This window comes from Podospora pseudoanserina, chromosome 3 (genome assembly GCF_035222485.1).
Source record: "Podospora pseudoanserina strain CBS 124.78 chromosome 3, whole genome shotgun sequence".
Taxonomy (NCBI): Eukaryota; Fungi; Ascomycota; class Sordariomycetes; order Sordariales; family Podosporaceae; genus Podospora; species Podospora pseudoanserina.
In genome coordinates, this window is record NC_085922.1 from 1,911,339 (window position 1) to 1,923,967 (window position 12,629).

Sequence of the window (12,629 nt, forward strand, 5' to 3'; positions counted from 1 at the left end):
CTTGCATGCAACAAGGAGAAAACAATGTGAAATTTGTGGAACCAAAAGGACATCTTACCCACAGGGTAGGCCGGGTGGTATATATCTCTACAAATTTTCTGTCTAATATCTGTGTTTGTTGTGTGCAAATTTAAGTTCAGAGGCTACGGACATCTGTTCTGCACTCCCACCTCCCACGCCATCAAAGCCCCTAATTCCGCCACCAAAACTCAACAACAAACTCAAATACCTCACCGGGTGACTAGTCTAGTGGTCAGGACGCTTCGTTGTGGTTATTCGTAAGAATATCACATACGATCCGAAGAAACCCCGGTTCGATTCCGGGGTCGCCCATTATCTTTTGACTTTTTTTTTTCTCCCTTTACCCTCTCTGGTATCTCCACCCCTCCAACCCATCCCTCCCTGTATCAACCACCCCAGCCCTCTTCGTCGGTTCAGTGTTGAAGACCTTGCCAGCTTTTGTGTCGAGGACTCGACCCATGGCAACAACAAGACAAGTCACCATCCGGTCTCCGAACCCCCCAAAGGCTGGGCAGCGGTGGGGGCGGAGGGAGTAAGGCAGGTAGGCTTCTGTTTGGAGGGGGCTGAGGTTGTCGAAGCGGGAGGGGGAGAACTCGAGGGCGGTGGGACCCCAGATGGAGGGGTGCCGGTGCATGAGTTCGAGGTCGGCTTTGATCTTGAAGGAGGAGGAGGGGGTGTGGCGGTAGATGCGTTTGTTGGAGGGGGTGAGGCGGAGGCCTTCCTGGGGTTGGGTGTTAGTGGGAATGGAGTGAGTGATGGGGAGGGGGGAGCAGGAACAAGGTGGCCTATATGGTTTACTTTTGCCAGTTTGAGGGCCTCTCTCTCCTTGAGAGAATTCGTCCCGAGACACTCGGGAACAGAAGAGATCCTTGATGGAAGGGTAAGCGAAGGATAGAGGTGAAAGGCGAGGATGTAAGTGACCATGACGACGCGCCAAAGTGTTTCGTATTGAGGCATGATCATACTGAGGATTTCCTCCGGCTTTAGTTGGTCGAATGGCCAGCATAAACACCGGGGGTCCCTGCGTTGTAGGGCAGTGAGGTGGTGAATGAGAAGCGATGATATCACGGGTTTCTCCGAAGACGACTTGGCTTTGAGCCATTGGTTGTTGATTTCGTCGGTGATGATGACCAGTGAGTCCCGTGGCAAACTGTCCGAAGAGATCTGAAAGTTATCGATGAGCACGACTTTGAGGCAGGTTATTCGGGTGGCTTCTGCTAGGTGAAGGGGTTGGCTTGTGTCGCGGGGGAGTTCAGCTGTGAGAATGGAAGTGGCTTTCTCAAAGAGCTTGATCCAGTCTCGGCCTGGACGGTTGATGATACTAGAGGCCATTTTCAGGAAATTCTTGTGGATCGAAGTTGAAGCGGTAGTTAAAGAATTAGTGATGTTGAAGGCAAGGGCAATATTCTCGTTGGCTGCTGCACGAAGGTGGAGGGTGTCTTGTGGCTTCGAGACGCCAGCGAAGGAAAAGTTGATGATTGACTTTTGGCCGTTGAGCCAGGTGTTGACGTCTTGCTTCTCAGGTCGTTGAAGCCACTGAAGCCAGGCTGGTTGTCCAAAGTCTACCGCTACGTGGAATAACCACAGAATCAACTTGCAGAGAAACACGCAAGTGATTCCCAAAATAGCCACGAAGCCGAGAAACATGCACTCGCCGGGGAGGTTCGGAAGTTCACAGCATAGATTTGGTCTCGTCACCTTGGGCGGTGTGCTTGCCCAAGCACCATGGGAGGGAGATAGGTCAGACGACATCATGAGGTAGCTGACTGGAGTCTGAGTGATGGGTTGAGCGTAGTTCTGAGACTGGACTTCGCATCGGGGATCCATCAGTCTCTTATTTCTAAACACACCAAAGTAATACTATCAAATCTCATCTTCCCACGCCAGTCCGTCCTGGCATCCCTCATTGTTGCCACGGTCATCAGCTGATGACCATTCATACCAGCCTCGAGGCGGAAGAGTGCAGTTGAAACTGCTACCAGCGTCGATAAATTTCATTCTTTGTTTGCCTGTCTTTGACTTTGACCAATGAGTCCAGTATTTTCGAGCTATTTCTGTGGTGTTTGCTTTGCTGTTCTGTCTTAGCGTTGTAGGCCTCAATTATGTGAAACCTCACGACGCAGCTCATGATGCCCAATGCAAAGATAAGAAGCGGCACGATACTAGCTTGTCAGCTGTTATCAGAAGTGACGATGCGATGCAGCTTGAGGTGCAAACAAAACTCGGGAACCGGTAGTTGAAGTGGTACACAGTCTGGAGCCGACCCTGACTGGTGCAAGGGGCCGTCAACAACGGCCCTTGTCCTTGGCATGTCAGGAACACCACCCCGTTGTTCTCAAAGGACGTTGGCGGTGCTTGGAGACTGTTCCATCTGGAACCTTTGTAATCACTTGAATCACAAAAACAATTCAGGGCTTTGTCTTGAGAGCAAAAAGAAAAAAGTTGAGTTCTATCGACAAGAAAGGACATCAAGGTGCCGTCTCGACCTTGCCATTCTTCAACGCGCCCGCATACGCCACTCCACCACCCACAGTAGGGTTCCTCGCCAACTTATTCTCCCCATCTCTGATCAAGAACTTTGCAATCTTGATCTCCTCCGTACTCCTCTTCTTGAGATTTGGAATCCCAAAGAACTGCGCCTCAATAGCATCATACCCAATATCCATCTCAAAATACCCCCTATAATACAAATCCTGCCACTGCAACGTCGGGTTGTTCTTGATCAACAACTTGGAAATTGGATCCGTGATCAACCTCGGCACAATCCCCGTCAACGGACTGGAGCTGCTCACCGCACTCCCCGCCAACTCAACCCCCACCGCCCCCGCCCCGGTGTTCTCATCATACCCCTCCTCCGCCTTCCAAACCATATCACTCACCCAAGCCGCATGGCTGTCCCCGCTCAGCATGACCGTATTGTTGATCTTGTTGTCCACCAGTGTCTTGTACACCCTGTCCCTATTCGCGATGTACCCATCCCACTGATCCAAATTAAACGGCTCATCATTAAAAACTCCAATCGTCACCCTGCTGAAGATCACCTGGTTGCCCACCAACCTCCACCTGGCCTGTCGATCACTCGACTCCTGAAGCTTGGTGTAGAACCAAGCCTCTTGGTTGAACCCCATGATCGTCCTGTTCACCCAATCAGCCTGCTCCTCCACCTCATTCTTATTCCCCCCAATAATCCCCCCCAGTGGCCCAAGAACGGTAACGTCCCGGTTGTACTGCCTCGTGTCAAGCATGATGAGATCAAACAAGTTCCCAATGGAGAAATCCCGCCAGATGCGCAAAGAGTCATCCATAGTGACCTGCCGAAGGGGCATCCACTCGAAATACGACCTCACAGCCGCCTGCTTCCTCAACCTGAACTCCTCCCCGTCGCTGTTCTTGGAGCCGTCCTTGTAACTGTTGTCAGCGACCTCGTGGTCGTCCCAGACAGGGATCCAAGGGAACTTTTGGTGAGACAAGGCAAGATCAGGATCGAGACGGTAGGAAGCTGTGCGCTTGCGGTAATCATAGAGAGAGTAAGTCTCCCGGTCAGGAAGAGGTTTGCGGAGGTCAGTGAGGCCGGCTTTGTACTCGTAGATGTAGTCGCCGAGGTGGAGGATGTAATCCGCGGAATCCTTGGCGTTGACGGCGGCGTAGGCGTTGAAGTAGCCTTCGGGGTAGTTGGAGCAGGAGTAGACTGCAAGCTTGATGTTGCGGGGGACGGTTTGGTCTTTTGTGGGGATGGTCTTTGTGCGGCCGACGACGGAGGATTTGGAGGAGTCGCAGACGTTGAAGCGGTAAAAGTAGGTTGTGAAAGGTTGGAGGTTTGTTGCTTCAAACTAGGGGGTGGGTGTTAGCCCGGATCTTTTGGGATGATGGGCGTGGGAGGCATACCTTGACTGTCCAGTCTACTTCGCTCGAGGTGTAGGCTCTGCCGCTGTTTACGACATTGGTCAAAGCTTCGTCTGTGCCAATGCGGTACTCGACGCAGGCGGCGCGGCTGCTGGGGGGAGCGCCCTCATCGCCATAGATGGGCACTACGCCCTCTGGGACGATATCTGAGGCGACGTTATCGGCTGTGGGGGAAAGTCTGGTCCAGAGAATAACGGAGTTGGCATATGGATCTCCTGACGCGATGCCGTGGGTGAAGTTCACTTCCGCTGCTGTGTACAAAGAGCCACTCTGGCGCTTCTGAACGTGGGCAAGAGGAACAGCGAGAGAGGCGTGGCGACGAGATGGTGAGAGGTAGGCGAGGTTGTTCTCGAAAGAAGCAGAGACAACACCCGCAAGGGAGAGGGCAGCTGTGAGGCGCAACATGGTGACTGTTGACTGGACCTCTTCGATGTTTACTGTGGCCTGAGTGTCAAAGTGAAGCCATCGTCAAAAGAAGTAGACCGAGACATCCTATTTGTACTCGCAATACTTATTTCTTCCAGTAAGTGCTTATGAACAGCGAATGTAAGGGCCTTGGATGGTCGTGCATATAACCTCGGGATCATACATTGTCGCCCTTGGCATGCTGGGGTCAATATCTTCAGCAGCGTTGATCAATTCTTGTTCCTGACTGGCCATGTCGGCGAACCAGGCATGTTCCATGAAAGGACGCCCAAAATGTGAAAATGTTGGGCCGTATTATCAGATCATGCACAAGAGTTGTGTTCCTGAGCAAGGCAGCGCACATCAGCTTTCCCTACAGGGGAATCGGACATGCAGGGCCAAGCCAATGAAGCAACCTCATGCCTGCAACGTGCGCTGTGCCATCTGGATCGAAGCTGTCAAAAGCCCACTGTCAAATCAGCAATCAGGTATTTGAAGGCCGATCAAGGCCGCCATCTTCGGGAAGGGTCCACTAGATGTAACGCTGGGAGGCTGGTGACGTTGTAGAAAGCAGACACCCCTGCCCGCTGTAGTTGGGAAGAAGCCAATCGCTTAAAAACGTGCTGACGGTTTCGAAGACTCCTTCCTGAAGCGCATAAGTCTTGGAGTGTACCGGCGCTGGAAAACGAGATTACTGTGAATGCGGCATGTGATTTTGGTGAGTCTTTGGGGACTTGATGAAATTCTGAAGAAGCCGAAATGGAAAAAGTGTAAACTGAGAAGAAGGAAGCTCTAGGTGTGGATCAGAGCAAAATGTATGGGCGACCCCGGAATCGAACCGGGGTTTCTTCGGATCGTATGTGATATTCTTACGAATAACCACAACGAAGCGTCCTGACCACTAGACTAGTCACCCGGTGAGGTATCATTTGATGGAGGGCAGACATAAAGTTTGACATTATATCGGAAGCTCCACCGCCTGCCCATTTTCGCACTACCATACCCTCCAGGTGTGTCAGGAATTCAATGATCAGAAATGCCCCCTGGCTACAATCTGCATTATTCAATATTAGGTCAACCCCTAACAAGCTTCAACTTCCTTGCCTTCTTTGGATGATACGACAACAAAAACTCTACCAGTTTCATATCCTCCCTTCCAAAATCAGGATGCACCTTCAAGTCATCCCACCTCCGGATCATGCTTGCCACACTGTAGTAAAGTTCGCACATGGCCAAGTTCTGACCAATGCAATTGCGCGTTCCTCGGCCAAAGGACACAAGACACTTTTCTCTGGCGTGAACGGCGTCCACATCTGGATCGGTCCAACGTGTGGGATCGAACTTGTCTGGGCTCGGGAAGATCTCAGTGTTGTGATGCATCGACCAGGCACTCATGCTAACTACTGTGCCAGGTGGAAATGTATACCCGTCGAACGTGGCGCCCGCAGAAGGAACGACACGGGGTAGGTGGCCAGGTACACCTGGACTGAGTCTGTTCTGTGTCAGCGTGGCTTTCATCAACCGTTGTCACGTAGATATTGTACCTACCTTAGAGTCTCCTTGATGACCCCCGTCAAATAAGGCACCTTCTCCAGTTCAATCAAACTCATATTCTGTACAATAAAAGGGTCAGGTAGAGCCGTCTTCAGCTCTTTCCTCAACTTCCTTGCAATCTCAGGCGAGTCAAGAACCTCGTACAGCGCCCTGCAAATGGTGGCGCCTGTAGTCTCGACACCCGCTCCGGTGACATTCACCGCGTCAGCAAAGACAACAGCATCTGGAAGCTTTTGACGCGACGGCAGATCCTTTGTCGTCTCAGAAAGCTCGGGATCAATAAGCTCATGAAAGATGGTTCTCCGAGGAGGTTTGATACCAAGCGCGATATCCCTCTTGACCTCCGCGACAGATTGCTGAACAACCTGTCAAATCTGCATTAACACCCGCCATTCCCCAGAGAAGTGGCACTGGGCGGCATACCTCTAGACTGTCAAACCATTTTCCAAAATGTGGATAAAGCTTCACCATCACCCAGTCCGGAAACAACCCAAAGACCGGTACCAGGGAGGGGAAGGTTTGGAACCAGGGGAAGAAAGTCTGAACTGCTCTAATAGCCTCCTGATATCCCTCGCCCCTTTTGTTCTGTTAGCCCAGGCTTCAGGTTCATATCCCATAGCGGACTTGCCAGTCAGTCAAATCCATATAATTCCAGGATTTCGCATAGGCATACTCGGTGATGATATCGACCGTGAGTGCCCTCGTGGCTCTGTGCACATCAAACTCGCCACCCTTCTGACTCAGAAATTGTTCGGCCATCTTAACCAACTTCTCGGTTTTGTCTCTGACAATTTGTTCCAAGCCAAGAACGGACCTTCGGGAAAAGAATGGATTCATGCCCATTCTCCTCACCCTGTGTTCCTCATTCGGGATCATGGTCAGCATAACGGGGGTCTTGATCGGCCCCTCCATCGGTCCGTAGAAAGCAGGATCTTTGTAGAAGCTTGTCCTCAGGGAGTTCGAGTATATTGTTTCATAGTGCTCAGGTGAGGAAAGATGAATCTCGTTGGGTGAGATACGGATAATCGGGCCTGGGTGGTTCACATTAGAGATGTCGTTACTTGGGGGATTGCCGAAAGAACCAACCATATTGAGCGTGCCATATTTCCAAGGCATGTAATAGTTGACCTTCCAGAATACCTTGTTGGTAGAGGATGGGAAGGTAGGAAATGGCGTTGAAAAAGGGTCCAGGAATGGAGGCAAGAGGGGAAAAGTATCGTCGGTAGACTGCTATAGACAAACAGTAAATAACACAAACTTCAACAAGCAATGGCCAAATCGATATTAGAAGCGAGAATGAGAGCGCCATTGTTGTTGTAGTCGTTCTGGTTGTGCTTGTGAGCGTGAAAGAACGTTAAATAGGTATCAGGCGAGTAGTCCCGCATAACCTTGAGACCTGGCATGGGCGAGAAGATGAGGTTAAAGACAACTCCTCCCAATATTGAAGAAATATGTCCAGAACTATCAATCTTAATACATCCAGTTTTAGACTGCCTTCAACAACACAAGCGAGCTCGCTGCATGAGCCACCATCTCTGATCACTAAGCCCCCATGCCAATATAGGGAAGTGTAGTGCATCTTGTGAGTGTGTTGCAGGCCAATAGTCTAGGGTCTCTGTTCCCTCAGTTTGGTGAAGTAGTGAAACACTAACACATGTGTGCTTTGTGAACAGGTGCCGAGCTAATAGCCTTATGCATGCGTGATTCAGCCCGCAGCTTGCCGTTGTTCAACATTCCCATCTCACAGCGATACAACGGTTGGTGTCACCTTTTATCGGATGTTCGGAAGTCACATCGTGGTTGTGGGGGCGGTATCTCTATCTAGAAAGGGTAAGAACTTCGTGCCGAATGCCTGGACAGAGATAAGGGGAACACACACTTTTTGTTATGCAGCAGCACTGATGGTTGTGTAGCCGATCATTTCTCCTCGTAAACAGATGTCAAGACTTTGATAGAGAGAAAAAGGCTGCATCGTGCACTTCGAGGGTAAGCGCTATTGAGCTGCCAAGATAAAGGGTGCTTGTTGTATCATAAAATAGTAATGTGAGTCTGTCGGTCGCTCAATTCGAGTAAAGAAGAGGGCCGTCGGGGACTCAGATGATATCGCCTTCATGTAGAGTTACTTGTTGCCTGGAAGTATGTTTTACGAGTTTTGGGAAGACGGCCTTGGGGTGACGAAGTGCAACAGCGCACCTTCCTATTGCCGCTCCAGGGCGGACTTACCAGCGATGATGTTTGATGCGATATCACGTGGATAGGGCACAGAGCCCAATGAGCAGTGCTGCCTAATCAGAAAGCGCTCGTTCCTTCCACTCATCAACATCAAATCTTTTCATCACCATGGCGCAGTATTCTATTCCCAATGTTTCTATCCCGGATTTGTGCGGATACTGTTCGAGGATCCCGTTTGATCTGCTACACGCAGATAGCCACATCTCTTTTGGCAACAACTCAACTTGGGATATCGGCACTGCCTCACGAATTCGAACCAGCACATGTCCGGTCTGTCGACTGGTTAGCGAGCTTCTATATCGACACGCCAAAAGGCCAGTCTACTTCAACTTCAACCCCGACTCTACACTTCTTTCCATCAAGTGGGACTATGGTCTGGACCCTGCTTTTCCTAGTCGAAGATGTTTCTTAGTTGACAGGGCCGACTCGTCCCGGCCAGGGCATGCTCCAATTGGGCTCTGCTTTCTTGCGGCAAACCATAGGGATCATGGTCGAAGCAATTACTTGCATTATGAGCTTTCGAAAACGGTTGACATTGAACGCACTGCCAGGTGGATCGATGAATGCTCACGCAAACATCAATGTGTTGTCGCTCCAGCCGGGGAGTCATTTGAGCAAGCCTATCCAGGTCTTCAGTTTCTTCGCTGCATTGATGTCAAGCTCAATTGCGTGGTAGAACTGAATCGCATAGTACCATATGTGGCGTTGAGCTATGTCTGGGGCTCCGTCCCCAACTTCAGGATTACAAAGGCCAACAGGAAAGAACTCAAGTACCGTGACAGTATCAGCAAGGCTTGGAATCTCATCCCGGAAACAATTCGTGATGCCATAACACTTACCCGGAAGCTCGGCCTGCGTTATCTGTGGGTTGATTCTCTATGTCTAGTTCAAAATGACCCTAGCGATCTTGAGCCAGGCATCGAGCTCATGGATCAAGTGTATGAACGGGCATGGGTTACTGTCGTCGCCGCCTCGGGCTTCGACGCCAATGCTGGGCTGCCTGGCATTGAGACGGGCAGCCGAGAGGGAGGGTGCTTGGCTCATGAAATCAAACCAGGCATCTTCCTAGGAAAGATAACAAGCATTGGCCTCTCAATGCATGAGAGTCCGCACATGACCAGAGCGTGGACGTAGGTCTTTCTTCTCTACAATACGTGAACCATACTCTGAGCTTTGCTGACATAGTCGCCGTTTTAGGCTTCAAGAGCGCATTTTATCGCGCCGAAACTTGTACTTCTTCAGAGACCAAGTTGTCTTTCGGTGTAACAGGGTCGAATATCATGAAAGGCTCAATGACAACCTCGCGCAATTTCACCAGGTGGTTCCCCGAGCCATGGATCATCTAGGGGAGTCTGCCTTCACTGCTCTACGAGTGTACGGTAGTTTGATCCGCCAATACTCAGGCCGGTCTCTCGGCAACGACGCAGATGTGCTCCGAGCCATGGGAGGCATCATGAGGCGAGTGTCAATAAAGGTTGGATATCCCCTAGTTCAGGGCTTGCCAGTCGCGCATCTCGATATTTTTCTCCTGTTCAAGGGTAACAATGTTACTCGACGGCCTGGGTTTCCAAGCTATTCGTGGGCTGGCTGGCGAGGGGAGGTGCGGATGATATTTTTGGAGGAGTTTGAAAGCCAGCTGAAGATTGACGAATGGTTGGAGAGCCACAGGACTTGGATAGTCTGGTACACCACCGATAGCAGCGGGAGAACAATGTCAGTAATCGACCAAATTAACCGAACTCACCACCGAACATTACAAGGCGCCACAGATTGGAGAGCAAGCCGGCTCTACCCTACTGAACCGCGTGTTTCATTCCAAGGGTTTCAATCTGGGTTGTCATTGGAGACGCTGCCGAGGCCAATCTATAACCCTAAGCCGTACCCAATTTTGAGGTTCTGGACATGGGTGTTGACACTCACAATCCAAATGACAGATGTCTTTACCAGTGACGCTCGACTCCTCGGGGCTAATGGTGAAGATTGTGGATGGATGAGTCTTGATGATTTGGGGGGTTCAGAGAGTGACATCATATTTCACGACTCTGAACCAATTGAAGTGGTTCTTCTCTCTGAGGGGTGCCCACAGAAGACATTTCGGAACGATGAAAAATACGTACTTGACGCTTGGAGGCCCACAGAGGTAGAAATTTGTGACGGCCTCCATTATAATATTATCCTGGTGAAATGGGATGGTGGAATTGCCGAGAGAAGAGGGTATGGCTGGATCAGAAAAAAAGCATTGCATCTAGGCTTTGGTCAGGGGCCTCATTGGAAAGAGATTAACCTGGGATGAAGGGGGTTGAATGTGGAACCTCTTATGACTCAGCATAGGTTTGCCCTGGTGGGGACATAACTCCATCCCACACAACGGGCAAGGAAAGAGAAGTTCAGACAATTTCTCGGCCATTGCAGCCACAGAACATTCCAGGTTCTATAGTGTAGCGGTTAGCACTTCGGATTCTGAATATCAGAGCATTCCGGCAACCCCGGTTCGAGTCCGGGTAGGACCTCATATCATCCATCATTTTTTTTGCAATTCATGACTTTCCCATGTCTACAGCCTCACACAACCCTTCAATCCTTTCTCACAGTTGCTATCTTGTCTAAAAACTCTTTCCCATCCTCAGAATGCACCCAATCAATCCACATAACCTCCATCAAGATATCCCTCACGTCAGTCCATCCCAGTTCACTCTTCTCACCTTTCATCACCTCCACAATCTCCCTTCCCTTCTCAACCAACAGTCCTCCATCCTCCGCTGTCCCGTGGCTACCAAGCGCCGATATATACGCCACAAACAAAAACCACAAACTTAGGTTACCGCCTTGTTTTTTGGTATCCAGATTCTGAAGGCATTCTCTCGCCTGCTCCTGCAGATGAGGGAATCTGAACGGCAACCCCTTTACATGCAAAAAAGTTGTAGTGGTAAAAGCCAACATACCCACACTCAACAGTCTTTCCTCTGCCGTCATCGACAGACCGTCTTCATGACATAAAGCCAACAACCTGTACTGCACCGAGATCAGCGTCTCAAGATACTCAGCCGCCCCGATCTTGCTGCCTATCTGCTTTGCGAGATTAGCCGCGCGAGAGAATTCCCGGAGGTCAAGGTAGACGTTCAACAGACGAGGGTCAGTGACGAAGGACATGTCCCATGCTGGTGCCCCGGTTGGTTTGGATGAGCTGGACTGTGGTTGAGAGGATAAGTAAGGCTCCCAGGAGAGCCCCTCCGAGAAAAACAGCGGCTTTACACCGGTCGACAGGGCCAGGCCAAGATCGGCTCTCAGTATCTTTGACTGCAGTTGGGGGTTGTATTGAAGTGCTTTTATTCCTCCTCGGACCTCGACGATCTTGGAAAGACCTTGGAGATGTTTCCGTGCGTTGTCGTAGTCGCCGAATAGGTCAGCCATCATGGCTAGGGTGTTCACGGTGGTGATGGTTGAATCTGAAGTTGCGAGGCAGGCGTCGAGGAGGTTCTGCCGGAGGCGGGAAATGCATGTGGTAAGGTGTTGTAGAGTAACATTGCCAAATTCTGCTGAGCGGCGCCAGTCGAAGAAGGCATTGGTTGAGAATAGGGCCGAGTGAAGGTAAGCTTGGTCATAGGTGAGGTATTCCACCCACTGACGACTGTCTGGCTGGACGCAGGTCTCGACGGGATAGGCGGATTGTTTGATGATTGTGAAGAACTGGAACATGAGTTCCTGCATGTAGGGTGCCAGCGGGGTTATGAAGGCAATGTGGCTTAGGTCATTGCCGACTCGTGGTGGGATGGAAATCGAATTGGGAGAGTAGTCTGCGACTTGGCAGTCGTTGATCCAGGAGCGAATCAGGGGTTTGTCTTTCTGACTGGCCCGCTTTCGATTCTTGCCTCGCATGACATGGCTGCGGATCTGTTTCCTGGATGCAGGGTCGATCTTGGCTGATGAGTTGACTATGAAAAGGGGGGTGTTCGAGTTGGGTGCGTGGTTTTTCCTTGCCGGCATGTTGTTGGATCGGTTCAGCGTTGCAGTATCTGTATCGACAAAAACGATGTGACGGCTGTGTGAGACCGGCAAATTCTTGCCAAGTATGACTACGAGCAGATAGATCGAGGTGATGATTAAACTCGCAGGACAAGAGGAAGCATGTTTGGGAACAGATATGGAAAATGCAAAAGTCTTGGGAGCGGAAATAGCGGACGTCGAAAGGCATCCAACATGTCGTCGTCTGTCAGCTCGAAGGATGGACCCACACGGGATTGCTTTGCCAAGACACGATTACTTTCCCCTTCGGGAAAGGTGGATCACGGAGAGGTGGGACCGGCACGGGCCCGAACGTTCGGCGCCAGGGAGCTTGATTATGCCTTCCTCAACTTTCAGCGAGCTTATTCATCAGAACTGAAACCCTCGGCGGCGAGGCTAGGTAGTCTTTACAGACCAAGAAGGCCCGCCAAGCTTCAACTACAATCCCAATTCGGTAAACAGTCGTCTCTGGGGTCGCCGTCGTCCTTTGTGTCTTTGTTGCTTCTACAACT

General features: G+C 50.7%; 6 protein-coding genes and 3 non-coding genes across 9 annotated transcripts; 4 read left to right on the plus strand and 5 right to left on the minus strand.

Annotated features, from left to right (window-relative positions):
* Positions 1–72: 72 nt before the first annotated feature.
* Positions 73–1,825, minus strand: QC764_305520 (uncharacterized protein). The gene is made up of 2 exons (XM_062945664.1): positions 820–1,825; positions 73–742 (listed from the first exon to the last, which is right to left on the minus strand). Exons 1-2 carry the CDS (start codon positions 1,774–1,776, stop codon positions 362–364), a joined length of 1,338 nt encoding a protein of 445 aa, XP_062801677.1. The 5' UTR covers positions 1,777–1,825; the 3' UTR covers positions 73–361.
* On the plus strand, positions 236–333 carry QC764_0052830. Its single transcript has one exon. It is a non-coding gene; the product is annotated as a tRNA-His (tRNA).
* Positions 1,826–2,430: 605 nt separating the features above from the next.
* QC764_305530 (uncharacterized protein) lies at positions 2,431–5,129 on the minus strand. The gene is made up of 2 exons (XM_062945665.1): positions 3,907–5,129; positions 2,431–3,851 (listed from the first exon to the last, which is right to left on the minus strand). The coding sequence occupies exons 1-2, from the start codon at positions 4,327–4,329 to the stop codon at positions 2,490–2,492; spliced, it is 1,785 nt and encodes a 594-aa protein (XP_062801678.1). The 5' UTR covers positions 4,330–5,129; the 3' UTR covers positions 2,431–2,489.
* An 18-nt stretch (positions 5,130–5,147) lies between these two features.
* On the plus strand, positions 5,148–5,245 carry QC764_0052850. The gene has a single exon. It is a non-coding gene; the product is annotated as a tRNA-His (tRNA).
* Positions 5,246–5,262: 17 nt separating this feature from the next.
* On the minus strand, positions 5,263–8,003 carry QC764_305540 (uncharacterized protein). The gene is made up of 5 exons (XM_062945666.1): positions 6,970–8,003; positions 6,508–6,914; positions 6,307–6,453; positions 5,878–6,248; positions 5,263–5,821 (listed from the first exon to the last, which is right to left on the minus strand). The coding sequence occupies exons 1-5, from the start codon at positions 7,190–7,192 to the stop codon at positions 5,404–5,406; spliced, it is 1,566 nt and encodes a 521-aa protein (XP_062801679.1). The 5' UTR covers positions 7,193–8,003; the 3' UTR covers positions 5,263–5,403.
* A 65-nt stretch (positions 8,004–8,068) lies between these two features.
* Positions 8,069–10,408, plus strand: QC764_0052870 (uncharacterized protein; the record flags this gene model as incomplete). The annotated part of the gene is made up of 2 exons (XM_062940436.1): positions 8,069–9,245; positions 9,313–10,408. The coding sequence occupies exons 1-2, from the start codon at positions 8,224–8,226 to the stop codon at positions 10,406–10,408; spliced, it is 2,118 nt and encodes a 705-aa protein (XP_062801680.1). The 5' UTR covers positions 8,069–8,223.
* Positions 9,375–10,360, minus strand: QC764_0052880 (uncharacterized protein; the record flags this gene model as incomplete). Its single annotated transcript, XM_062940437.1, has 3 exons — positions 9,375–9,795; positions 10,036–10,082; positions 10,233–10,360. 3 exons carry the CDS (start codon positions 10,358–10,360, stop codon positions 9,602–9,604), a joined length of 369 nt encoding a protein of 122 aa, XP_062801681.1. The 3' UTR covers positions 9,375–9,601.
* Positions 10,409–10,542: 134 nt separating the features above from the next.
* On the plus strand, positions 10,543–10,625 carry QC764_0052890. The gene has a single exon. It is a non-coding gene; the product is annotated as a tRNA-Gln (tRNA).
* Positions 10,626–10,689: 64 nt separating this feature from the next.
* QC764_305560 (uncharacterized protein) lies at positions 10,690–12,099 on the minus strand (the record flags this gene model as incomplete). The annotated part of the gene is made up of 1 exon (XM_062945667.1): positions 10,690–12,099. The coding sequence occupies one exon, from the start codon at positions 12,097–12,099 to the stop codon at positions 10,690–10,692; it is 1,410 nt and encodes a 469-aa protein (XP_062801682.1).
* Between the last annotated feature and the right edge of the window lie 530 nt (positions 12,100–12,629).

Excerpts from the sequence above, each read along its gene's own strand:
- QC764_305520 (XM_062945664.1), bottom strand. The coding sequence starts at position 1,776 with ATGATGTCGTCTGACCTATCTCCCTCCCATGGTGCTTGGGCAAGCACA. Across the intron at positions 743-819 it reads AGGCCCTCAAACTGGCAAAA|GAAGGCCTCCGCCTCACCCC; the intron begins GTAAACCATATA and ends ACCCAACCCCAG.
- QC764_305540 (XM_062945666.1), bottom strand. The coding sequence starts at position 7,192 with ATGGCGCTCTCATTCTCGCTTCTAATATCGATTTGGCCATTGCTTGTT. Across the intron at positions 6,915-6,969 it reads AATATGGCACGCTCAATATG|GCCCGATTATCCGTATCTCA; the intron begins GTTGGTTCTTTC and ends TGAACCACCCAG. Across the intron at positions 6,249-6,306 it reads AATGGTTTGACAGTCTAGAG|GTTGTTCAGCAATCTGTCGC; the intron begins GTATGCCGCCCA and ends CAGATTTGACAG.
- QC764_305530 (XM_062945665.1), bottom strand. The coding sequence starts at position 4,329 with ATGTTGCGCCTCACAGCTGCCCTCTCCCTTGCGGGTGTTGTCTCTGCT. Across the intron at positions 3,852-3,906 it reads AAGTAGACTGGACAGTCAAG|TTTGAAGCAACAAACCTCCA; the intron begins GTATGCCTCCCA and ends CCCACCCCCTAG.